At 53.8% G+C, this 26,915-nt stretch overlaps 2 protein-coding genes and 1 pseudogene across 3 annotated transcripts, besides 1 other annotated feature; 2 read left to right on the top strand and 1 right to left on the bottom strand.

Annotated features, from left to right (window-relative positions):
* The first annotated feature begins 7,956 nt into the window (after positions 1-7,956).
* On the top strand, positions 7,957-9,446 carry NCS57_00412100 (annotated as a pseudogene). The gene is made up of 2 exons: positions 7,957-9,252; positions 9,324-9,446.
* Positions 7,957-9,446: a sequence feature.
* Positions 9,447-16,293: 6,847 nt separating this feature from the next.
* On the top strand, positions 16,294-16,948 carry NCS57_00412000 (Copper transport protein; the record flags this gene model as incomplete). Its single annotated transcript, XM_053054093.1, has 2 exons — positions 16,294-16,787; positions 16,840-16,948. The coding sequence occupies 2 exons, from the start codon at positions 16,294-16,296 to the stop codon at positions 16,946-16,948; spliced, it is 603 nt and encodes a 200-aa protein (XP_052916253.1).
* Positions 16,949-20,282: 3,334 nt separating this feature from the next.
* Positions 20,283-21,318, bottom strand: NCS57_00411900 (MADS-box domain-containing protein; the record flags this gene model as incomplete). Its single annotated transcript, XM_053054092.1, has 3 exons — positions 20,283-20,570; positions 20,667-20,801; positions 21,067-21,318. 3 exons carry the CDS (start codon positions 21,316-21,318, stop codon positions 20,283-20,285), a joined length of 675 nt encoding a protein of 224 aa, XP_052916252.1.
* Positions 21,319-26,915: the final 5,597 nt, after the last annotated feature.

Below are 26,915 nucleotides of genomic sequence, written 5' to 3'. Positions count from 1 at the left end.
TCTCGGGAGATGCTACCGCACCGTGTAACGGTATCACAGTAACTCATACCAAAGCGCAAGAATCACCAAGAATCAACTTCCCTTGGCTATTCGTCAACCGGCCAGGTGTTTGGCCTGAATCCTGCATCATGATCTCACCCCCATGATGGAACGGGATGAATGCAGCGGACGCGATGTGATCTGTGGAACACGACCGGGAAGAGAATGGGCATACGGGCCACTCATGGCACATGCTGGGGCCAGATGCACCCCCAAGCAACTGGCTCCGATATTGGTCATGCAGGCTGTTGGCCCCAGCGCCCATGACGGCAAAGCCCTGCCTGCAGATACTGTACCTACCAGGGCGAGACAGGCATCCTGAGCCATTTCACCTCTGTAGCTTCCTGGTCCATGCACCTCAGCTGAGTCTGGACCAGGTTCTACGCGCAACGTAGTTCGGCGTCAACGACTTGGCACTAGTCGGATGCAAACCCTAAGAAGAGCGGCGACTCGGGAGATCACAAGGAGACAGCGCAAAGTTTGGCGTCAACTGAGCTCGGCGGGGAACCGAGCTGTCACGCACCCGACGGCGACTAGAGGAGCCGTGATGTATTCGGTGCGAAAGGACTGAACTATATTCGCATAGCCGCCTCTCTGAATGGACCAGCTTCACTGTTGGTTGAATGGAACCAATTTGGTTTGCACGGACCGGGATTTGGGGGGTCACTCTCGCGGATTGTCCCATGCAAGCTTTCAGGTGAGTGTAGGTACGTATTTCTCTGACCGGCTCAGGAGAGAGGGACGCGAACACTTTGTTGGGGGGGATGTTTGCTTGCTTGCCCGCCTGGTCGCTGTCCTGTCATGGTCTGACATTTCACGATATTAGGGCTCATGATGAGTGAGCTGTTCATGACAAGGAACCGCCAACGTCTTCGAATGCTTGTCTGGATCAGTTTGTTCCCATTCTCTGGGAGACCGTTGCGAAAGGCTGAATGGCTGGCAGATTGGCTTGCTTCCTGGCTTGCCGGCTTGCTGAATGGGGCTTTGTCCCGCCTTGTCCTTGCGCTGGGCTGTTGGCGCTTCTTCAACCTCCGCATTGCTAGTGCCCACCCCTCCTCTCAACTCATCCTTCGCTGCACACGGCGACTGTGTGCTTGTGTTGAGATATTGGTCAAGGTATGCCCTGCTCCAAGCCAATCCTGTGGTGATTTCCTACAGTACTGCATAGTCCTACACAGTGCAGTATGCGACGACAGTGGTTTATGAGATGACTGCATTCGATTCTTGTGGATTCAATAATCAGGGCAGACAGATGTATCTCTTCAGTATTCATGGACCCAAAAAGCAAGTATGTACAGTACATGGTTGGTCACCTCCATCCACGGGCAGATGTGAGGGAATGGTCAACTAACCTTGTTCCATCCTAGCTTGATGCATTACAGATGGTCGATTCCTTGCAACACTCTTCCTGACGGTGGCCAAGCTTCCGAGTTGAACGAAGTGTCAAGACAAAGCACGGGGGATTGTATCCGTGGCAAACGAATCTGATACAAAGTCTCGCACGATGGAAGATGCAGGACGATGAAAGACATGCAGCGGAGGTAAAGAGTCCCGAGTCTGAGGCCTGTTTCTCTCGTGTGGACAGGAAGAGGTGAGGAGATGGTGATCGGTGATGTTACAAGCCCTCGCTCACATCAGGGCATGATCGCCACTTTGCCATGCGGACTGAGGATCGGTCGACGAAAATGCAAAACACGCCGGTCTGGGAGTTGACGCTCAGGAAAAAGCAACCACACAGTTCATAAAAAATCAGGCTCTGTCTGTAATGAGTGAGGGATTGCTGCGCTGCGTTGCAACCAGGCACCGGGGTTCAAAGAGCCAAGTTTGCTTGGACGAGTGACATGAAAGCTGACTGGGCCAGAGACTTGACTGTGACAAGGGTACCGAGGTCACCCCATCTTGCGATTTCCTGCGCTTGGTCATTTATGGCCTGTGTGGGCTGAAAGAGGGAAATCATGGAGAGAGGTCTTGACGATGTGCACGTACTGTACATCATTCACAGAGGATGATGAACATGTGCTGGGTGCCAGTCTCTGTGGAGTAAGGTATCCTACGGAGAAGACCTTATCACTGAGACCAAAACTCGAAGCAGATCAAAGGTCGGTCACGGACCTTCATTCCAGCCCACCTCCATTCCAGCCAGTTGGTTCACCCATTGATCAGACGTCGATTGGCTTGGCCGCCTTACCCGATGGGCTTGATCGTGCGGACGGATCAGAGGTCAGGGTGGCTACGCCCGCAGGACCAAAGGCCAAAAGGAGACACAGGACTGGGGAGGCTGCTGTCGCCAAAGTTTATGACTTGTGACCTGCGTCGTTGCTGGGCGGGAGTCGAGCGCCTCGTCCTTGATGCGTTCCCAAGAGCTTGGTTAGCATGGCTGAGTCTATCCGTCGATGGCGGCGGAAAGGCTCACAGAGTGAGGGACAAGGTGTCGCGCCGGGATCCACGATGGACTCCAAAGACTAGGGATCCTCCCCCGGTCGTCCTACCAAGCCCCTTGTTGGGAGCCAGGGGAAGGGGCGTGCGCCCTGCAGCACCCAAGCTCGGGCTCAAGTGATGAGGACAGGGGTCGAGGGAGACTCGGGACAGGGGTGTGGGCCAACGATCCGGTGGGTGGACAGGGGCTGAGTGAGAGTTGCGAGAGAAGCAACTTTGGATGTCATTGACTGATGAGGAAGGATGATTTCCTCGGAGGACAGGACGGATACAGCCGTGAGGAGCGACACGAAGCGTACTGTAAGGTGAGGCCGTATTCCTCATCTCATCTCACTCGGGGCGATTGTCATGGACAGGAACGGTGTATGGTTTCACTGCGCACGCCGCTTACTGCAGTACGTGTTTGCCGCTTACTGCCAGTCAGACGGGACCTGACGAAGGAAGGCTCTCTTCACATTTCTGAGAGATCACCCAAATCTGGGGAATGCTCAAGGGGCCCATCAAAGCCCCAAATGCATGGCAGCCCTTGCGACTGAAGCAAAGCACGGGCAGGTAGGGCGTTAATAATGAGTTACAGTGCAGAAAATAATCGACATGGGTATCGGGGCAGTACACATGGGGCATGGATAGCGGCAAGGGCCTGGCATCGCACTGCATGGCATTGGATGGTATGGGATATTTCGGACCCGTCTCACATACGAGCATTGTGCTCTTTGCCGCAAACTTGAGAATTTTATTCTCCTTGCCGAAGCTTGCTTGCCTGCTTCCTCTGCCTTGAGTAGCCGGACACAAGCAAGGTTGGAGGTCTGATTCTCGCATCTCATCTCACTTAGCTCCCCATCCCGTCGGACTCGGCGGCAGAGGTGGAAAAGACGATCCACGACAAAACTCTTGACCCAGCCTGTTCTGCAGCCAGTACCGCGAAGGCGGGAGCGAAGCAAGGGTGTACCCTGGACCGGCGTGGGCAGCCAAAGCAACAAAGTGAGCGATATTGGCGCCAGTCCCGAAAAAAGAATTTGAGACAGAGACATATGGGCGAGTTATAGGATGCTGTACGACATGCTTATGGATGTGAGCATGATGGCTCATGAGGGCTGAAGTGTCCAGTTCTCGCACAGCAATAAACTGCGGTGGGCAATGAATCCGCCATTGAGCGCGTGCTCCGAGGGCATGCTGGCGGGAGTTCATGTCTCTCTTACGAGGTATCTGGCTGTCTTGGGATGATTTGCGTCTCATTGACCCTGCTGAGCAGCTCTGATTCTGGGCCAGTCGGATAGATACTATACTTCCACGGACTTGGGCAGGGGAGGAGATTGATGAATCTGTGGCTGTCTTTCTTGAGGCTCCCACCCCCTGGTTCCCGCGCCGCAAGACTGGGCCAGCGTCTTCTCACAAGCAGCTGTCTTGCCTGGGTCTTCCTGGAAGGATGTCGCCAGTAGCAGGATGATGATACTGGAAAGTCACAACCCCTGCTGTCTCTGATGCCGCCAAGGTCGGCATTGGAGGCTGCTGCCCAAGCGTCGACCACCCGGCTTGGCTCCAAGTGCTTCTCTCTCTCGATTTCCCAGACATGGCGGTCCAATGATGAAAGAAGCGTCAGGTACATGGTTCAGATGGACTAGACAACTGCGCCCCCGTCGCTCTGAGGCCTTGGTGTTGCAGCCGTCGAGCCCTAATAGGGAGCAAGAGGTTCTAGGCTCGGGGCTTGGACCCAGTCACGGTCCTGTCGGTGCCGTCTCCGTGAGCTTATTGATCCGTGTGACTGACACGGGGGGTCCATCTCCAAGATCCATCCACGATAGTGTCGTTGAGGTCGGCGACTGATGGGTCCTTCTTTCACTCACGGCCTCGCGGTTGCCGAAGGACCAGAACCAGACCAGAATCAGGGTCCAGCTCTGGGTGGGCAAGGCTCTCGATTGAATTCCCCTCTTGGCACGTCGCCTAGCGCAGTGGTGAACAAGGCCCGTGTGTACCTGGTAGCAGCCCTGCCAGAAAGTGACTGCTCATGATAGAAGGTGTTCACTTGCCACGTTGTATACACCCACTCACACAGATAGGCAGACACAAGCGGTTATGGTTATGGGTTGGCAATTTACTCATGTCAAGCACATTCTTGACTACCAGGGCTCAACACCACCACCACCATCATCACCATCATCATGACAAGCATGATCTGCCTCTCATCTGGGGGGGCAACCAGGGGACGCCTTCCGGACGCCGTCCCCGTTGTGCGCTCTACGCCTCCAGGGGTCGTGGGAGAAACAGAGTCCAGCCGGTCGGTTCCCGCCACTGCCACAGCCGGGGGGCCAAGGGCCAAAAGCAGCCTCGCCAAAGCAGCCAGGGCGGCCAAAAGCGGCCATCAGCCCGCAGCCGGGAGGCCAGGACTCATTGCATTGGGGAAACTGGGCTTGATGGCTGGGGGGCGCTCAGGTTCGAGAGGGAAGAGCCCAGCGGTTTGGCAGTCTAGCCCTCCCCGGACTTGGGAAGCCCCACGAGACATGATGGATGGGCAGAACACAGCACAACAGCGACTACACTACATGGGAGGCACAGACGTCGTAGAGCAAACGAGCGACGCATAGGGAGAGTGGAAGACATGCAATGACGGAGGGACCCGGGCCAGGGCCAGGACTAGGACCAGGACCTACCTAGCCTCCCCCCAGCCCCAGGCCAGACTCTTTTTTTCCCCCTTCCACCAAGGCAAAGAGAAGATGAGGAAGAAGTAAAAAACCACAATGAGAAGGCGTGTGCGTTTTGCGGGAGGGATTTGCGTGCCGTTCAATGTGGGCATCGAACATCCCACCCCCCTGGTTCCCGATCTGGGCCAGCCACGCAGCAAAGAGTAGGGACGGGGACTGGCGATCCCGTGTGCCAGAGGAGAGGGAGATCAACATCAAGTGGAAAGGCCAGACGAAGGGACCTGCTTGAACTGGGGGAGGGGAGGGAAACAAAACATGTGAGCGGAGCGACAGACAGCGACGAGATATCACGGGGGCGAGAAGCCTCTCCCCGATCGAGACGCAGAGAACACACAGACGCATCATGTCTGCTGTTAGACTTGTTCGACTCACGGCGCAACTCCTCATCTCACATGCAAGCAAGAAGGCAATTTGCACTCATTCTTGCTGTGTCGGTCGGTGTCGAGTACGGCAGCTGAACCACCACGAGGTACAGTACTTGGGTCCATATGCATACATACATACAGTGCAGCACATACATTTCATTGCGCAGTGTTCTCGTTGTGCATGGCATCAACCACTCATGGATGGGCTCGTTTATTCATTCATTCAATCATTCGTTCAGTCATTCGCCGAGCCTCGTGTTGTCGCTTCAGCTCAACATGGCACACTCCCAGCAACAGCATTCATTGATTGAATAGCACAATTGCACCTCAATCTGGTCTGTGCCTTGTTGTGCTGTCAGTCATTCTCATTCATTCATCCATTCATTCATTCATCGACTTGACTTTCATGTCTCCCACCCCGCTGCGTCCACACCCAGCGAGACAGAAGCAGAACAGGGGGAGTGTGTGCCCCCTGCTCGCTCTGGCGCCACCCCTTCCCTTGGCTTCTTGTCTCCGGCTCCAGCTCCGGGCCTGTTGCTGGTGGTGGTACTCTGTAGGTGGTTGGTTGGAGGTGCCCGTTGCCCTGCGGTGCTTGCAGCCAGCTCTGTCAGTGCCTCCAGTATGGGATGGGCCAGTGCCAGTGCCAGTGCCAGTGCGTTTGGGTGTGCCCTCCGCTAGTGGTAGTGGGTGGTGGTGAAGGTGGGAGTGGTGGTGGTGCTGGGAGTGGACTGGGCTGGCCGCGATAGATGTTTTTCTACTCTTGTTCTCCTTTTGCGTGCATCTCTACTGCACGTACATGACACTCTGGTTTAGCATCCTGTCTCTCATTTTTTGTTTTGTACAGATAGTCTACTACTCGACCCTCATCCTTCCCCGGGTGTCTCCTAGTCTTCTAGCTGGGCTGCTAGGTCGCTCCACTAATGGCTGCTGGCTCGGGAACCTCATTCTTCCTTGCTTGCCTGCTAGGTAAGGACAATACACTACGGCACCGCAGCTGGTCAGGACCTGCCTGTCCTTGAACTGGAGTCCAGCCCAATCCAATTGGATCCAGTCAAAGTCCAGCTTCGAGGCCCCGGCCCAGCAGCTGGGTCCATGATCCATTCAGCCCTCCCGAGCTAGTCGATTTTGGCGTCTGGCGTCGTGCCCTAGAGATCCCGTCTCAGCGAGGCCCTAGCAAGACGCTAAGCCCAGAAGAATGCCAAGGCGACAAGCTACGGCCTGAGCAGTGGAAGGCCCCTGCTCTACCTACCACCCCCCCTCGAGGTGATTGTGGGAGCTGGAGAGGGGGGTGGTCCAGTCTCACACTCTCTTTTGGTTGTTTTTGGTTGGTCTCGTTGTTTGTTGGCCTCTGCGCTCGTTCACTCTTCTCAACTCTTTTTCCCATCCATCCCCATACGGGTCCATCTCGTTCTTTTCTCTCTCCATGTCTGCGCGCTGCGTGGGTGTTACTCGTAGATGCTACCACCACGGGAGGCGTGTCATGGCAAGAGCGCCTCGCGCTGTCGAGGCAGGAGCCCCCCCGACAAGATATACATATACATATTGCGCCAAAGGACGCCACTGAGAGGGCAAACCTTATTGAAAGTCTTTGGACTCCCATTGACGACACCCCAAGCAAATCCCACCCCATTCATCCCCGATTCAAGTCTCCAACCTGGCAGCATCGTGACTATTTGACTGCTCTGCTAACCAGACCTTGCAAGGGCATTCATTCATCTACATTGATCATCCTCTTCAGCTTTTTCTTCCTCTTCTCCCCCCCCTCCTCCGTCTCATCCAATCTCTTTCATCCCAACTTCTCTCTGCCAGTGCTGACCCGTGCCTGGCACTGACTGCATCACCACCGCCATCCCCTGTCACTCACTGTGCTGCTTATGCTTAGAGTTTGGCCTCGGACCTCGAAGCAAACCAAACCCATCCATCGCCTGGGAGATCCCGCTGTTTGTACTTGTACTGTACCGTCATCCGCGAGCGAGCTTTAGGTGCAAGTGGTCTTGTCGACGTGTATACAAGAAGCCCAGAGCTCCTTCCCCTCCTTTGGTGTGGTCGATCCCAGCCCCTCGGCGATACAAAGCAAACGCCTTTCCCGGACTTCAAAGCCATTCATCAGCCATCTTCTGCCGTCAGACCAAACTCTACCTATTGCCTTTGCCGACACGGGAGCGCGCACCTGTCCTTTACAGCTAGCCTTTGACGCTGACGACCCGCCAACGTCTCGACAGCAGCCCCCAAACACCACGGCGTAGGATCGCGACAACGTGCCATCTAGAGCTTCATTCCTGCCCGCTTGAAGACGAAAATCCCTGCGACAAGGCTCTTTACCCACCGGGGCAGCATCTCGCCCACCAGCAACATCCTCATCCAGACCAAAAAGGCATCCAGCTGCAGCACTCGCGATAGGTGACCAACAAGGCAGCGGCGGAAGCCATAACCACAACTACCCACCACCACAAGCACCTCCACCTCCCGACATGGCAATGGAGAGCTTCTCTGCACGCCGCCCGGCTGCTGGCACACTTCCAGCCTTTTCTCTGCCTCCACCCAATGCAGATGTACCAAGTATGGCCAAAGATCCCCTCTATCCTCATATCCCTGGAGACTCTTTTGAGAACTACCACAACCCGCGCGGTATCGACTCGGCTGGGTACCCATATCCGTCGTCGTATCCTCCCCTCCCCGGCCCCTTTCCCGATCGCCGCCTCTCGTCTTCGCCCAGTGTTCTGACCCCTTCGCCAGGAGCTAGTGACGGCCTGAGCCCCAGTCTCTCCAGCGTCCATACCGGCAGCTCCCAAGGATCCCAAGCTCCCGGCGGAATCCAGTACTCGTACGGAGGCCACGTCCACGGCGCATGGCCTACCCCGGGAAACAGCTCGTCATATACCGTCAGCTCCGCGACTCAGGCTCAGCCCACCCTCGGACAGCAGCACTTTGCTGGCCGCAGCTCCTCCATCTACAGCCAAAGCCCGTCGATTCAGCAATTCAACCACCCACGAAGCTCCCAGTCTCCGGCGACTGGAGGAGAAGGGCTCCCCCCGCCACCATATGACCAGGTTCATCACCCCTTTCAGACTTCCCTCTCTGGCGGAGGCGGCCAGACCTCTCCCTCAGGCTTGTCTTCGGCATCCCAACCGCCTCAGAGCGCAATTCTGACTTCGCAGAACCCTGTATCTACCCAGCCTCCTACCCCCTCGAGTGCACCCGCCCACGTTGACTCGTATACGCATACGAGGCCGCCTAGCACGCCGAGCTATTATACTGCATCGTCTACGCCACAACAGTCAAACTTTCCCTCCTACCCGCCTCAGCCTTCTCCGACACAGCATTCGCCTCCTAGCACCGGCCCAGTGTCCAGGGGCTTGGGTTCGCTCTCAGGCCAGCCACAAGGACCTGGAATGGCGCCTCCTGCGCCATATCGACCGTACCCGTACCAGCCTCTGCCCACCATGGGCGGATCCGTCATGTCCAACATTCACCAGCCTGGTGGTCAGATGTCGATGATTCCCGGGATGGGCGTGCCGCAATATCCTCATCATATGATGTACGGACATGCTCAACCTGCTCCTCAGTCGGAGCGCCCTTTCAAGTGCGACCAGTGCGTGCAGTCTTTTAGCCGTAACCACGACTTGAAGCGGCATAAGAGGATTCACCTTGCAGTGAAGCCTTTCCCCTGTACCTTCTGCAGCAAGAGCTTTTCGCGAAAGGATGCACTCAAGGTATGAAAATTGTCCATACTTGTAATTCAGCAGCATTGATATGGATGGTGGTTTGCTAACTATATCAACAGAGGCATAGACTGGTCAAGGGCTGCGAGAACAAGGCCAACGAGACCACCAACAATGGTGACGGCAACGGAGCGGAGCGGAGTGGCGAGGACAACGAGAGCCCCGAAACGAAAAGAGAACCTTGAAAGGCCGATGAGAACGAGTGATTGATTTTCTGCGGCTGGGATACCCATGTTTCGAGACGACGTTTAGACATTTGGTTTCAAGGGGCGAGCGAACGGGATGGTGCTAATGTGGAGGACAATCGCACAACTATGGACTCGAGCCGGGAGGCGGCAGATGCAGGTGGAGGATGGGAAGCAAACAGCGACCCCGACTCCCCCACAGGCCTAGAAGGCGGTTCCTGGCTCGAGACACGACAGATTCAACCCTTATACGACTCAATGCATTGTCAAACGGCATGGAATAGGCTTTGCCGCGGACGGATGGGCGCAACGGAGGACGGGAGAATGAGTTATCGGCGTCAAGGGCGATGGACATGGACCTCGGGTTAACAATAGCAAGGGCAATCGGTTATGGACGAATTTGCGTTACTTGTGTGTTCTATTCTGGAAAAGTGTCAGTCGGGTCTGACAAGGTCACCACGGTTTTGGGTTTGGGATTAAGTTTGAGTTTGGGTTTTCGGGTTCAAAGGAAGGATCATGGACGAAGATGAGAAGATTGAGATGAGAGGGAACCAACACAGAACGAAACCAAGTTTCGGCATCATGCAAGAGAGCAAACAAACATGGGCGAAGGGTGTCACGGAAGGGTCACGGCCATGGACGGACGGCATGGAAGGGTGACGGGACGGGCATGGTTACTGGACAGTGGGCCTAATTGTATATGGATTCTACACGGCATGGTCTAGACGGGGAATTGGAAACCTCAAACTGGGATTCTTTGGTTTCTCTTATATGGTCTTTTTGATGGGGAGTCTTGATATATTTTGTTTGCTTGAAACATTCACTCATGGTGGGATTGGATGGGACGGGACATGGTGTATTAGGGACAAGGCTGGGAAAATTCTGGAAGGCCTAAACGGGTCCATAACAAAGAAAGTCGGATTCACTAGTGCTTCATGCACTGATTCACATTTTTATTCGACGACGCTGTGCTCCTTGTGCCGGTGGAAGGAAACAGGAGTGGTGTCCTGGAGGCGCAGGGCAGGGCAGGGCAGGGCAGAACAGGCCAAGCAACGGGCGACAACGGGTATTAGAGAGTGAGACAAGGCGTGAGAGAGACTGTTTCTCTTCTGAAGCCATTGGAGAGGGAGAGACAGGTTCCGGAGAGGGAATGGCGGACTTTCCAACGCTGGTTAGTGTTGGGGGGAGCTTAAGCTGGAGGCGGGTTGGCTGTCTGGCACGGAGAATGGGCGTCAGCCAGCCACAGTAGACTACCGTTATGCCTATTGAAGACGGACCTGTGCGGGAACGACGGCTCCAGGGTCCAATCCAATCCGAGGGCGGAGCGTCAACTTTGGCTGAAGTCTCTTGATGGGGTGATTGGAAGGCTGGCAGATGGACCCAGATGCAGAGCAAGTTTATTGATTGATTGGAGTTGAAGGTTCAGATTGTGTCCTATTGCAGCAGAGCCTTGTTGTTTTTGCTCGTATGGATCGAGATTGAGTCAAATATGGGTAGGAGATGATGTTGATAGTAGTGATGAGTGGCTGTGATGTGTTAGATGTCGCTGACAAGAGTCAAGAATAGAAGGGGATGAGACGACGGAAATAGATTAATTCTCGATGGAAAAGATGTTTGCTATCTGTTTGTATCAATTATCACCTGAATCTTGATCTGGCGCGTCAGCCGCAACCAGATGTAGAGATTACTGTCCAATACTCCAACACGGACGCAGGCCTCAATATTGGCTCTTGCCATTGCCGTTGTTTGATTTTATAGCGCATGTTTTTTCCTTTTTACTCCTGATAATCTATCTAGCTGGCAGCAGGGAGGCGGTCCGGGTTATTCCCTTTGGGGCCATGTGCGGCAGTTGGGCTTGCAGAAGCAATCCTGGTTGACCATGGGGATGAGAGACAAGAGAGAGAGTCCATTAGGGGGGTATGGGCATGTATCTGTGACATTCTATTGAGACTAGGGCCTTGGAGGCTGAATGCAAGAGATTTTTATTCACGTATCATCTGGTTTTCGCCTTTCTTTTGCGACAAGGTTCTATCCATCTGAAATCAGGTTCTGAGATGGTGGTGGTGGTGGTAATGGTAGTGGGTGGGTGGCTGCAAGGGGGCGCGAAACGGGGTTGCATACATTGATTGTCTTGAAGGGAAAAGCTTGACAAAAAACAGGGCCAAGGATCTAACGCAAACAAGACAGATAGACGCGTGAATGAATTGGTAACCAAGAACGGTTAGTCTGATATGGCATTTGTGTACAAGTCCATGGTGTTGAAGAGGTTTTGATATCCATTTCGATATCCTTAGCATTAGCTATCACTAAGATCAAGATTAGGATGCTGACCAACGGCAAGGGCCCAGAACAGGCTCCTTCTCAGGGCCTGGACTTAATCCTCTCGGCTAGTGTATGAGCCACTCAACTACTTCCTCACTGCCTCAACAATGCGGGTCAGCATCAACTGGGAATACCCTCACACTCCTCTTTTTTAGCAAGCCAAACGCTCTGGCAGGCGAGGCCGAAACGTCAAACCTGCTAGCCGGGACCGCCGCAACCCAAACGACGACGACGTTCCCGGCGGAGGGGGGCGTGTGGCGAATTCGCCCCCCTCCCTCTTCAATCAATTGTTGTCTCTTTGACCTGCGGGCTTTTAAGCCCAGGCTACGGGCGGAGGCGTTTGACCGCACGGGGAAGCCTAGGCGAGTGCGAGGGGACTAGAACGGGCGGGGAGAGGGGGCGTTGGGGCTAGGGTCTGGAACGGGTAGGAAAAATCAGGCCAGCCCTTCCGGGGAGGGCGTTCCGTGGTAGGCTCGATCACTGAGAGAGACATTGTTCGTTGCTGGGTTGGAGGGGGGTGGGAGTCTACAAGGCAGATCTAGATGGACAGAGGCCACACGCATCTGGCATGGCTTCTTGTCCATGTTTCTTCACCGGCAACCTGGGAGTCGCTAGACGAAGTGCCGACGAACGACCTCGGATGAAGCCGGTGGTGACATGAAGTGCATGTCTGTGTGTATGTGCTCGTCTCGTGTGTCTGAGAGCGGACACAGGTCGGGCATCTTCCATCACAAGCCTTGGCTATGGTGTTGGCATCTGATGGCCAGAGCCTTTGGCCTCTCTCCCCCCTATTCACCGCATGGGCCTGGGCAAACTTGTTCACCGTTGTGTGTCTTGACTTGACGGCTTTCAGCTCCTGTATGCTGACTGCATGCGTTATGCGTATGGATACTTTGTGCCTGGAATCTCGTGCCCAGCCTCAGAGTGCCAGGCCAGGATTTGACGATATGGCATCAGGCTATGGGTGGTTGCATAGGAGGCATGTCCGTCTGCATCAATCACCTATGAAGCTCGCCTCGTCTGCCGTCGATCATGCTCAATCACACACTTATCCTATCACCTCAGACAGAATACCTTGCCTTCATCTCTAGTACTTTGTTAACCACGCCGATCCATATCACCCCCCCTTTTCTCTTCCCCGACGTGCAACAAGATTCTCACCGTATCCCATTCCGATTGGATCACGCGCCTTGTCTGCTGCTTCTACTCTCCCTTGCGGGATGTGACCGTGTGCGTGCGTGCGTGTGTCTCTTGTATGTGACGAGCCACGGTCGCGTGCTTGCCTGGGAGAGGAGGAGGAGGAGGAGCTGATCCAGCTGAGGCGTGACTGGTCAGAACTGGACCCCGTAGTTCAGCTCCGAGGGCCGGACCTGGGTGATTATCGTGAAGGCTGACTGACATTCAGGGGGGAGGCAAGCAGGCAACTCGAGCCGAGCTGCTGAGCAACCAAGGCAGTTTCCTCCTTTCTTCATCGTAGGAAAGACCTCTCCTCGAACTCGATAACCTCCGACGTCGTCACGAATCCTTTCTACCCCCGGAGCCGATTTCCTGCAACCTCCCGTTGCCGTCGGGCGGCAAAGAGGAAAGCCTTTGTCAACGCGGGAGCCGAGCCCTGTCTTGTACGACCTCGAAGCTGTTTCTAAAAAAAAAGGGGAGGTGGTTGGGCGTGCGGATAAGGCAAACATATTGCAATATATCGGAAAATATTGATCCTTTGTGGTGTATGCCTCACGAAGAGGTGGTGCTGTACGAGATGATTATTGTCTTGGAGCCCGTGCAAGCCTTGTTGTGTTGGCTGTGCAACTCTTATGACCTGGGATTTGGCTGGGGGTTACATGGTGACTGAGCACTGCATATGATGCTATGGTAGGAGAGAAGATCCTGTTCTATTCGTCTCTGTCCGTGGCCCTGTTGTCGGAGTCGCAGGGACGAGGGTAGAGGACAAGGCCTGGGGCAGAAGGCTACGTACAAGCTGGTGTTGACGAGTAAGGGTGATTACATGGGATGCACCAGGGGGATAGCATAACCACACGCTATGGCCTTGAGTGTAGTGGCCGTCGTTCTATAGTAGACGGCACATCTTGCAAGTCAGCAGCGTAAACCTGGCCAAACAGGATTGGCTGTTGTGCCTGACCTCTTCTCTTGTCAAGATGCTGATGTCAGCGATGATGTTAGGCTGGGCTGTCCCCCTTCACGATTGCCTACAGACAATGACACAGTCATAGCTGGTGACGTGTTAGAGCTGGCATGTCAAACTTGTCAAAACTGCCCTTCTCTTTCATTTTGCACTTCTACCTATTTCGTCATACCGAGTAGCAAACCCCAAAAGGCCAGGACGTCAACTCAACACCAACACTTGAAGCATCAAGGTTTTCCCAAGACCAAGGCTCAACACTCGTGCAGAGGTCATGATGGCTATCTCGGAGTAAATACGTACATAAACCGGACCTTTAAGCTTTGATAGTACCAGTACCTGATCTGAAGCCTTCACGGTCAGGGTACAATGCAAGCTGTGCCTCTTGAACTTGCGTAGAAAGTATAAAAGCATGGGCTCAGTCGGTCAAGTCCGCTTCTTCACAACGGCGGATACTTCCGTTCGAAGCTACATCGATGCATGATGTAAAGCATGACCTCTTGTTGCTGCGAGTTCTGGATACACTTTCCTAGAATTTCTCGTTCTATTTCTCCTTTGGCCTTCATTGATGTGAGGCTATTGGCTAAAGCCTGCAGGGAAGGTTGGAGAAAGGGGAGGCAAACCAAGGTTCTGACGCGTCTATATGCCTTCTATGCATCATATGGCGTGAGTTGTAGCATTTGATTTGATTGGAATTGGTCCTAATGGAAGGAAACAAGGTTCAGGTAATGTTGATGCCTAGCATTGGGAATAGCTTCCTTTCCTTCCATCATGCAATCTCGAATGTCAAGGTCATTTAATACTCATCTTGTAAACTGCGCCCTTTCGTGACTAGGAAACATGCATTGCTGTTGGTTATTCCAAGGAAATCTATGCGAGATTACGAGTTACAGTTAGGCGGTCCGATGAGAGTGCATCATCAAGCCGAGTTTTTCACAACATGAGGAGCGAGGAGGCCTCCAGTTCTCGCTAGAAATACCACTAGCACATCTGTATGGCCCGGAGAGCAACCAAGGCGAAACTCAGTTGTGCATAACCTCACCAATTCGTGATAATGGTGCAGCTAAAGGTGAGTAGGGACAACACGCTGGTTGGCAGAGGAGAGATCTCACGATGTACTCACATTCAGAACCATATTTCATTTGTAAAAGTCTTCAAAGTTCTCGGCACATTAGTTACTAACCCGTGTTCCAACTGGTTTGGTTGAGGATATGCCTTGCATGTTGGTTTCGGGCCGTGTCTGGCGAGTTGACTCGGCCAACTTGACCGCGATAACCAAGATTGGATTGACTCAACTCATCTCTGGAGACCTTGAAACTATTCCAAGATCGCAGGCACACGCAGGGCGAGTATCATCAATGAGTCTCTTGAAATATGGAAGCCTGTTGAAAGGACCGACTCGACCCATCGATTACACCACAAGTACGCGTTCCCCTCGCCGATCCAAGTTGACCGAGAGGAAAAGATTGGATACACTTAGGAAAGTTTGGTCTAAAAAGCTTTTAGAACCCAAGCTTATGTTGCATGCCATGCGCTTTGGATCTTTGGAAAAGGTCTGAGGAGGGTCCATCACCCCGACGTCAGTTTATCAGGGAGCTTAGACACGGCACGACGAGGTATATGCGGTTGGGATCTTGTTGATTCTGATCGAAGCATTGTACAGATTTTGTAGCGCGATTGTTGTGATGGATGTTTCTGCTGGTTTGACTTGATCCCCAATTGATGGTGAGAGAGTTGTCATTGTGACGTTGATGAGTTCAGTTCCTCCAGAGCTTGCAGATGCGAAACACCTACGAGACAAACATGCTGAGGTATGCTAGATGCCAAGAGTTGGATTATGATTATCAAAAAAATGCATAGATAATTGCCCATAGTTTCTCTGACGATCAATTGCCAATTCCGAGTTGTCGATGGATCGAGGTCCAAGACGCTAGTTGAAGTCGTCAGTGGTGGAGAGGGGAATGTACCTAACAAAGTACCGGTACCTTTGTTAGCATCGATTAAGTGCTCAACTCTGCGACGACCGAGTCTGTTTGAGCAAGAAATAAGTATCTCGGCATCCATTCAACGCACGTTGATCTTTAGGAACCGGAGGAAATTTTGCTTGGTCAGCTTAGTAGATAGACAGCGAATGTCTTTGTCTATTTTTGAGGCTCTTAGTGTCGTTCTTTTCTCGATTGAGAATGCCACAACGGCCGCCATCTTTACTCCTCCACATCCTCTTGTCGTGACAGCTTCAGCGGGCATCAGCATCAACTTCACGTCCAATCGCTCATTCTGCCATTCAGCACACGCCATTATTTTTACTGAATCACTGACAGTGTTGCCAATCACTATCGACCTTCTACCTTAAATCAATACGACCAAAACGCCACGGAAAAGACACCCAACATGTCCTTCGTTCCCCGTCACGACATGCCCGGCATGGACGCTGACTCCTCCTCCTCCTCCTCCTCGTCGCACTCGTCGCATGGCTCCAGCTCCAGCTCCATCATGGCCATGGTCTTCCAAACCCAGAGACAAACCCCTCTCTACTCGGACTCGTGGACGCCCGAAAGCGCCGGAGCCTACGCCGGCACCTGCATCTTCCTCGCCATACTCGCCATCATCGCCCGTTGCCTCGTCGCCTTCAAGGCCGTGCAAGAGGCCCGCTGGCTGGACCGTGAGGCTGCGCGCCGATACGTCGCCGTCAATGGAAAGCTCCCGCTGGCAGAGCAGATTGCCTCGGGGCCGGATGCGCGCCGCATGACACTGACTGAGAATGGCGTCGAGGAGACGGTGGTGGTCGTGGAGAGGAAGCGAGCTGCTGCGAGGCCGTGGCGGTTCAGTGTCGACCCTGTTCGAGCGTGCCTCGACACGGTCATTGTCGGGATTGGATATCTTCTGTACGTTTCCTGCTCCTCTTTCTATCCGCACCAAAGACTAACAGATGTGCAGCATGTTGGCCGTCATGACCATGAATGTCGGCTACTTCCTCTCGGTCCTGGCCGGCGTCTTCGTCGGCAGCCTCGCAGTCGGTCGATATACACAATCAGTTGAGCACTAGACAGTGGCCATGACTGACTCTTCAACAATTACTTTTTGTTCATCTTCAGAGTTGAGGCGAGACGGCGTTTTGGTTTCACATTTGGCAAGCAAGCAGGCAACGGCCCATGGCATAGAGGCATTTCTTTCTTGTTTTACATATGGTGTCTAGGATCAATTCATTATTGCTGATTTCCAAGCTGTTCGTCCCATCAAGGTCATTGACAGCGATTGACAGTGATCCACACCAAGTATCTCAAGTATCGGTACTTCCGTTTGGAAACTCTCTCAAACTTGCTCACCTCCATTAGCCTCCTCCGCGCGCTATCACCATCTAGCACTAGCTCACACGCCTATTGTCCCACCTTGTTAACCAACTATGTAACCTCGAGACTTTGTGTGTTTAGTCGAGAACAAAGACGTGATTGGTGCTGAAATTAATAGCCTGGGCTACGTGAGCTCCTCTCACTAACACCTAACTCAGCACCATGTCAACTTGTTGGCCAACATGGCCTCGCGTATTTAGATGTCGTCATCATCCTATTACAGAGTGGAAGACGGGTGTAGCAACACCTCCGCAAGTTGCCAACACTTGGTCTTTGAACCATGACTGGTCTTTGGGAAAAGGCTCCTCCTTGACACTGTCGCGCCTCGAGAAGCTTCCCAGTATCTTATCTAGTCAGAATATAGCGACCACTCTCTTCTCAACGAGTATAAGGACCTAAAGCAATCCATTAGGAACTCGTTCACTTGACTTACTAGACTGGACGTAAATGCAAGAGGTAAAGGACCACCCATAGGTAGCAAGACAAGATGGGATATAACCCTTTATATGCCCATCACATCTCTAAGTTCTCTTGCCAACCACCGGCAGTCTCATCCTCGAGCTGGAAGCATGAATATGGCACTGTGGCTCTCGAGGAAGGGGTTATTACAAGACCAGGGATCGGGAGTCAGCCATCCGTCGCCCTCTTGTCGACACTCAATACCAGCAGTGCCTTCATCTCTTCTTTCCTTTCTTAACCAACTCTGCAATGATACATGCATATGAAAAGGTAAAGTGCTCCCTTTCCGCTTCTCAATGGAAAGTTTGCTTAAGTCTATTGATTGGGTCATGGTTATAGTGAGTAGATACACAAGACACACCAACGGCAAACGCCAGAACGAGTAACCAGGGCGAGCAGTTCAGTCTCAGTTTCTAATATTAAACAACAGACTTGTAAAGAATGGTAGTAACTCCCCAGGCCGAGACATGGGAGGACTGCAGAAACACCTCCAGAGAACCCGGAGGCGTATGGGGAGGTAAAGGGGCATAGGCACTGGCTAGGAACAGTTGCGACCTGATGATGGAACGTGCATTGCGACTTGAATGAGCTGCTCGGGGTCTGCCATTTTTTACTTCTGACTATCCTAGTCTTCCATTGACTAGCCGTACCGGATTGACAATCACTGCCTCTTCTGGGTGTCTTCATGGCGAGGCCACCACAGAAGGAACAGAATGCCTGGGCAAAGCCATGTGACCTGAGCCACGAATATCAACTGACGGACGAATCTCACTGTTACAATCGGGGACACTAAGATCTTTGATCCTATATGATTTCGGTCCATGCTTGTCAAGTGTCATAGGGCTATAGGGGCGACGTCGAGTCCTCCTTTTCCTTGACCAGGGATGAATGACTTCTAATCTTTTACGCACTCATGCGTAATGATTTGTTCTAGGATTCCTGGCCCGTACATAAATAAAAGGAGTCGTTTATTACTTGCACCGCTCCTGTCGGGCCCAGACTGTCAGCAGAATGACAGGTCATTCGCAGTCAGGAGTCGACACAGATTACATCCAGAGCCAGCACACAAACACAACAATTACAGCATCAACTCATGCAGCTCACACCTACATCTTCTTTAAAACCCCCTCTACTCACCTGAATCTCTCACCTCATCCTCCAAGGCCCCCAATCTCATCCCCCCACCTAAACCTCCCAACAAGGAAAAGGCGCCCCTTTCCCATCCACGTCATGCCAACCCACGGCGCACAGCCCATACGGGGAAAGGAGTAAGAAGGAGAAGAAAAAAAAAGAATTATTACAAAAATAGTAAAGCTCAACCTTGAAATGGGCGCCTCCCAATCATGTATTGGCAGGTCCCCTAATGCGGCAGGAGGCACGCGACAGCTCATCGGGGCTTTCCTTTTTTCTGCTGTAGTCTGAGACCAGGGATCTTGCTTGGGTGCAACGAAACCTAACCTAACGGCACGTTCGTCAATCGTACGTACACACGGGTCGGGCTTTGCAGATTTAGTTGACATTTGCCTCATTAGGAAGGCAAAGCCACGCTGGAGACGTGGATTGGATTGGACTGGAAGCCCAGGCTTTGTCGAGATCGGATGCCTGCATCTCTATGCCTGCATTTCTGGGGTAGCTTGTGGAATTCCTCTCTTGGGTAAGTCCGCTTGAGACTGGGCATATAAGTCGCCCCCATCCCATCAACACCACTTCTCAATACTCAAAAGACTACTCCAGCTTGGACAATATCGATATTGTCTGTTCTGCCAAATCAATTCTATCAAATGATTTCATCATACACACGAGTCAACCCCCTCTTCATCAACAGCATACAAAACCTCACGAGCAGTTGAGGCAAAGGATCAGGTACCAGACCCTTTGAACCTGCCAAGAAAAACAGCCGTTGTCTCTTTTGGCCCATGATAGATTCGTCAAATCCACATCGAGTTCCCGTCCGTTATCGTTCGTGCCTTCATCGAGTCCATTCCCATCCCTTCCCTTCCCTTCCAGCCCCATCCTATCCCGCCCTAATCTCTCCCTCTCGAGCAATTCGCAAGTCAGGCGAGTCTTCTCGGGCTCCCCAACGGGAGAAGACTCGCCTCCTGAACACTAACAACTGCCTTCTGCAGGCCACCCAAGGCGGGAGACGAAATTACTCCGTTCGCATAGCCCTCGCCAAAAAGACGAGAGGCGTTCTGGAGTGGCCTTCGCGCCACTACTCGGATTGCAGACTTTCTGCCGACATACTCAACACCAGTGAACCATGCTGACAGCATAGGCCAGCCAAGGTGAACGGCACAGAGCCTGCCGGGCGTAATTAACAAAGACCAGCACCGAGGCCCATCAGGCCTGCTGTAGGCCTCAAAGCCAACAACGCGAACCGAGGATAAGAAATAAATGGAAAAAAAAATGCAGGTGGCAAATCAACACCCTACCAACGCCATATCACCAGGACCTCGCAAGACTAACTCTGATGTCCAGAAGGGACGCGCAAGGTCGAGAGGCGGCGTCTCGAGCAAGCATTGAGCGCCGGGTATCAGAGACCAAAGATTCATCTTTGGTGATGGTACGTCATTACGACTGGTGGTGGTTGTTGGAGGGCATGCCCGGTTGCGGGGGTATGCCTGAACCGTAGCCCTGATTCCGTTGCACGTAGCTTTGATACGCCAAAGCCTGCTGGGGATCCATGGGCATGTTGGGGGGCATATAGTTGCCGGCCATGTGAGGGTTCTGGGGCATGCCGGGTCGGCTGCCCTGAGGGGGGAGATGTTGGTTGGCGGGCTCTTCCGGAGACTCGACCTGGTCACCACCATCCACGCCGTTCTCGTTACCAGGCGTGGGTTCGGGTGCGTTCAGGCATGCCTAGATTATGTCAGCCGGAGGTCTTCTTGATGCGCGACACGTGTGCAGCCAGTATGAGGCTGCTGACGCGCTCCATGTGAGTAAATGGGACAGTACCTGAATCAAGTTCTTGCCCTCGGCCTTGGTTACGAGAGGTTGGAGCTTGGGTGTGGTGAATGTATACACGAGACCGGTTTCAGAGACGACGAGAAGAAGGACTTGAGTGCCCGTGAGGACAGAAAGCTCGTATGCCTAGATGGAAGAGGTTGAGAATTAGCGATTGACACGTCAAGTTGATTGCGCGCCATGCAGAGAGAGCGGGCAGTTTGAAAGGCTTTTGAACGCGACACGGCGTTGGATCGGCCCCAGAGGCAGCGAAGGATTGGTAATGGGTAGCGGAGGAGTGTCCAGAGATGGCATTGACACGCGCATTTGACTGAATGCGCTCCAAGTCATTCTCTTTGATGGCGACGATGATGCTGATGGTGATAATAGGTGTATATGATGAGAAACTAACCTTCTTCATGATTCCGGCCTTGCGCTTGGAAAAGGTGATGTGTCGCCGAGACTTGTCGCTGATGAACTTGATCTCAATCTTGCGACGCTCGCGACCACCCTTCTCGTCATCATCGTCGTCGTCGTCGCCTGCTGAAGGACGCTGGCGCTTGACGCCGCGAGACTCGGTGGCGGCGCTGCCATTGCCAACGTTCTGCGACTCGTCGAGCTCGGTGGGCGAGGTTTGGTCGTGCTGATCTGTGATGTCGGCCATGGCGTCTTCTGTATGAGTGATCGTCTCAAACGGGCTTGGGTTCGATTTTATCTCAAAAGAGAAAGCTCTCGTGTCTGTATTACCACGAACGAACCGCGACGGCAGCAAAGAAAAAAAGGTGGTGGAGATACTGCTTTGAGCGTGGTGCCGATGGATCTATACTGGATCTGGAGTGGGAGCGGAGAGAAAATGGAGGGAGCTGCGGTGCGCTGCGTTTCTTGTCGCAGAAACCTGGTTGGGCACGCTCTTGCTGTTTGCTGCTTCGAGTCTGGTCTGGGTGTGTCTGGGTTTGGGTCGGGGGGCCCTTTCCTTTTTCTGGGTGCGGGCTGTGGAGGGCGTGGGTGGCGCGGACGGGAAAGAAGCGAGGCCAGGCGAGGCAAGTGCAAGTGCGCGCGCGACGAAACCAAGTGAGAGAGCAGGGGAGGGGGGTCCCGACGACGGCGGCGGCGACGAGGGATTGTGACAATAACGGACAATAGAAGTGGCAGGGTTTGATATGCAACCGGGGCGAGGCACTTGTACTGCAAAGCCTGCAAAGCAGGAAGAAGATATCCTTCTAGCACGTGTTGGTGTTTCTGCCAACCCATGCTTGCGGCCGATGGGTATCCGGATGCAATTGACGAGGCACTTGTCTGAGAGTGGAGAGCGTAGCTTGTGGGGCAGATTTCGAAGCTTACAAGGAGCCCAAAAGTTCAGGCAGGTAGGTACTCAAAATGCCAGGGTGTGGGCGGCCAGTGGATGGATGCAAACAGAAGCGACGCTGTTCTTCTGTTTCATTATTTTCTTCTACGTTTGTATCTTCTTTGCTTTTTCGTACTATGTCTCTGTACGTAGCATCTACGGAAACAAAACGGCGAGGAGGAGAAACAGCCTTCTTTCATCTCGAGGGGAGGGGGAGAGAGCTTGTTCGCCAGAGGGGGGCTTGCTCGGTGGTGCTAAGATAGCAAGCTTTTGGCTGCAGCGGCGGAACGGGCTCGGAGTCTCCACGAGTGGAATGGGTGCAAGATGAGCCTGAGGAGGGAAGGGATGGATGGGATGCAAGGTCCAGTACCGACCAATCACAGGCTCGGATTTGGCCTGTCTGTTGCTGAGTTAGGGAGTCAGCGATTCAAGCGTCGGGTGGGTTGCTGCGTGCAGCGCGCCATTGCTGGTGCGACCGGGATTCCGCGCCTGAGTGGGCTGTGGGTATTCGTGTGAGAGCTGGTGTGAGAATCTGCAAGTGCCCTGTATCAAGGTACTTCGTATATCGAGGTGCATGGTCTGTGTGGATATGGGTTCATCCAAGTGCGAGGGAATTTGGAGCTGGTTGCCAGTCGGGAGATTAGAAAAGGGCCCAAACGTGTGGAATGAAAGCTCAAGATGGGGTCTGGTCTGTGTGATGCAGCATGATGGAGTCGTAATAAATGTCAAGAGATGGATTGACACGATACATGGTGGTTGATTGATGGATAGTAGTGTCCAGAGACGGAAAAGAGGAGAGAGAGACCCATCAATGATGCAGAGATGGCAGTACAGTACAGAGTACAGTTGACACAGACACGACACACAAACACAGCGCGATTCTAGGCTCCCCATGGCCTTGACACGCCCTGCCCAACTCCCGAGTCCTCCTGTCACGGCTCCAGCTCCATCTCCCTCTGCCCCAGACAAACACGCCCTTGGCAAATCCCCCATCTGCTCCCCGTCTCCACGGCTGCTTGCGTGCGTTTGCCCTTTCGAGTCGAGTCGAGCCTCAATGGTTGGCCCACGGCTCTCCGTCAAACTCGGGGACAGGGACGGGAATGGGGAATGTCATCTTGGTCCCGCGATCAAAGGAGGCATAGTGAGGTTGTAGCCGTCCTGCACACGGACGCTCCTGTGGACAATGAAGAGATCGCCCTGTATAAAGAGACAAGGCAAGCCAACAGAGTCGTTTGCAAGGAGGGGCTTGAAGATGAACGCAACAGAGGCTGATCCCTCCAATGTACCCGCGCCCTGTCCTGTCCAAGGCTTCTCCATGATGGACCCGACCCCATCTCGTTCAATTCATCCATTCACCGTCTATCAAATGAGCCCATCACATACCATCCGCAAGGTTCTCCCGTCTTTGATGTGCATGAGAGAGCTTCAACCATTCATCAGAAACTCGTGGACCGAGATTCGCACCGGCCAACCTGCCAACAGGCAGATGAGCTTCTTCCGTGGTCACAGACAGACAGGCAGGGTGGGACGTCAGTGATGACGGATGGCCCTGTCAACGACATGCATCTGCGCCTGTTGGTGCCCCGTTTCCACCATCAGCCACTGCCTGGTGTCTCTTCCCCTGGACCACACCCAGAATGACCACCGTTACAGCTGTGCAAGGTCGTCTCGTCGGCTCTGTGCTGACATTTGACACTCTGCTGAAGCGGATTCTCTCCATGCACCGAGTCCTTTTGCTAGGCAGGCAGCCAGCTGGCTCGTCTGGTGGAGGCAAAGACCCACGACTCGGGCCATCGAGCAGCACAGCACTCACGGTGCTCCACCAGGATCCCGCTCCGCCCATTCAAGCGAGTGACACAGTCTGCGGAGTCGGCTCCCACTGCTCGCGGGGAGATCCTGTCAACCACTGCGCGGTGCCTCAAATCACTCTCGGTCCTATCCCTGGCTATCGTGAGCCGTTGAGGCAGTGGGCCGTTCTGTGCCGCATGCATGCCGCCCGCGTGACGAACCATAACGTAGCTCCCAGCATCAAGACTTCCCCCGAGGTTGCATTCACACGCTCTCACATCCTGTGCCTTGCAACTTGGCCTCAGACTCTCGTGGATCACCAAGATCTTCACCAGTACCCGAAGCCAAGTGCCTGGCCAAACTCAACCTGCTTAGACATTTCTGCACGTCCTGCGACTGGCCCGTACTGTAGGGCGGCAGTCCAAACCAAATGAAATGCCCTGTCCCTCGTGCTTGTTTGCTTGCTTGTTCAATGTCCAACCTCCCCTTCTTGACCCGTTAGGAATCAACCAAATCTTAGTTAGCGCAGATCTGTCGCACAGTGCCAGCTGCTACAAGTGTTCCGTCGTTGAGGACAGACAATTAAACACAAAGGAAACAGCTTCGGTCTTGGAGATGGCACATGGTGTTGCTCCCCTGTCTGCGCGTGCATCTGCGTCTGGGTAGCTAGGCCTCGACCGCGTGTCGCATCATCTGCTCAGACAAGTGGGGGACTTTTCTCGGCGCGAGAATGACTGAGCGCGCAAGACAGAGAGGTCAACCCATCTCCAAGCGCCTCTCTATCCCTGCTTGTGCAACATACAGCAGCAGGATGGGGTACTTGCCAGAGAAGGGCCCCCGTTGCCGGCCAGGTTCAGCGATGGCCTTTTGTGAGCTGAGGTGCCGTCTTGCTTCATTAGCTTTTCAGATTCACACATGCCACAGAGATGTCGATGCCAGCTGGCCCATTTTCAACATAGCCAGGCCATCTCGCCTAGTTCGCAGGGGATGGGACCCAAAAGGTCCGTGATGAAGAAGCCACAGCAAACGGAGGAGAGTCGGAGGATAGGCGGGCCTAGCTTCCTCGGCTCTACCCTACCGACCACCGGGGTTACACTGATCGAGACCCTGGCAAATGGCGGTTCCCTCTCCAAAAAGCCATGCTGGAAATATACCGCATGGTGGCGTGGGCATGATTGGCGGAAGCCTCCAAGGACACCGTCAATGTGAAGTGGGCGATTTCAATGACACGGAGGCCGCGAGCACAATGCCATGCCATGCCATGCATCGGCCAGAGCAGAGGTGCTCAAGCGCAAAACCATGGCCAGCGTCGGTGGGGTGGGCTCCAATGGAGATACAGCACAGTCTGAGCCGGGAGCACACCGTCATGTCATCCCATCGTCCCAACCTCTGTTGTTGGAGAGGAGCAAAGCCTGTGGAGCAGTCGCGTCGGCCGCACTGATAGCTCGCCGACCAAGAAGCGGGGGATCCTGAAGCGCCGTGACAGTGGATGGGGGGGATTGGTGGACGAGGGCCTCGGCTCCGTCGGAGGGTGGCGGGAAGGGCTCCAGGGCTTGTTTGTCCGTGATGAAGGGGCGACCCTTAGGGCGGAATAAGTGCACCTTGACATGATCGGATGGCGTAAGTCGAGTCGCGTCGATTCCGGAGCCGGCCGAAATGCACGAGGCGGGGAAGGGCACAGGCAAATGCCCAGAGCAAAAACTCGGGTCCTCGAGCAGCGGTTTTAAACTCGAAGCCGTATTCAAAGACATTGGAGAATTCGCAGGTCGAAAAGGGTTAGATATCATCCAGTTCCATCTTGCATTTAAGGCTGGAGGCACAGACCGAAGCAGAAATGCTTCATTCCGCAGAGGGAATGGTGTCACACAATACTCACGAATGACGATGAACCAGATGGACGAGATGGGACTGTCAAGCCCTGGCTCTCCCTCTGTTCGCAACTTGGCGCACGGCCCGGACATGAGCTGCAACTGCACCGAAGCGGGGGAAGTGCCAGGCCCAGCCTCCACTTCCAGCGTCTGTTTGTTCGACAGCGGGTGGAGAAGGCCTTGCTCGACCTCTCGGCTGTCGAGAGCGCGACAGGCAGGGCAGCCAGTTCTCGATGGCCTAGCCCCAGGGCCAAAGCTTGCTAAGGTTGTGAAGGGGGCCCTCCCCTGCTCACAAGACTTGACCGAAATAGGAAGCTCCCCGAAGAAGACACAGTGCCGAACGTGATATGATCGCGTTGCGAACGGCGACGCAGGCGTTTGCACGCGGCAGGCCAAGAGATCTTCGTATTTACAGTTGAACGGTCGATGACGGCGTAAAGTAGCATTGGTGGCGTGGGAGGGGATGCCTCCTCGCTGTTGGACCTTGGAGAAATGAGATGGAGGGTCGTGGCCTGGAGGTGGCAGTTGGCGAGCAGGTGGGTCAGCCTGCATGCCAGAGACGGTTATGAGTTTAACGGGGCCATAGAGACTTATGGATAATTGCATGATATTTGTGGGGGTTGCGCTCGGACATCTCACTGGTCAATTTTATTTGCTGCGGAAGGAACATGGCAGGCAAGGCAAGCGATCCCGTGTCGTCTCCTCCAGGTATCTTTGGGCAGGAGACCCCGTGGATGTCTTCTGATTTGTCATGGTTGTCAGTGCAGGAGCTGAAGAGCTTGAAGTTGCTGACTTGCAGCTATTCTCACTTGCAGCATGACAGCGTCGTCGAGGTGTCCATACGAGGTGTATGGGATAAGAATCATAGGTGTTTTCCGTCTACTTTCGCTTTCGCAATCGCCTCGGTTCTTGTTCGATCTCTCGATGGACGCATCCTTCCTTCCATCGTGGGGCTCGATGACAACATCCTGATTCTCTCTCTGCATGAATGTTGATGTCATCAGCAAACATTCAAGGCGTGTGGCTTGGTCGACCGTGAACTCCAGAAGATCGAACCTCTGCAAAGCCCAGGGATGCATGCATCTTGGCCGCACGTGTCAGGGTCGCGAACTACTGCCTCCGTCGAGTCTTCTTGGCCGAGACTTCGGCACGTTGCAACCGTCGTCGAGCAGCGATGTGGATAGGTCCGGGCAGAGACATGAGACTGGAGACAATCCGCAATTGATGTTGGTGATGGCTTCACCTTTTATTTGATTGTCT

The sequence above is a fragment of the Fusarium keratoplasticum genome, chromosome 3 (genome assembly GCF_025433545.1).
Source record: "Fusarium keratoplasticum isolate Fu6.1 chromosome 3, whole genome shotgun sequence".
NCBI lineage: Eukaryota > Fungi > Ascomycota > Sordariomycetes > Hypocreales > Nectriaceae > Fusarium > Fusarium keratoplasticum.
Note: the sequence above shows the minus strand (reverse complement) of the source record. Positions and strands in the feature narration are given on the sequence as shown.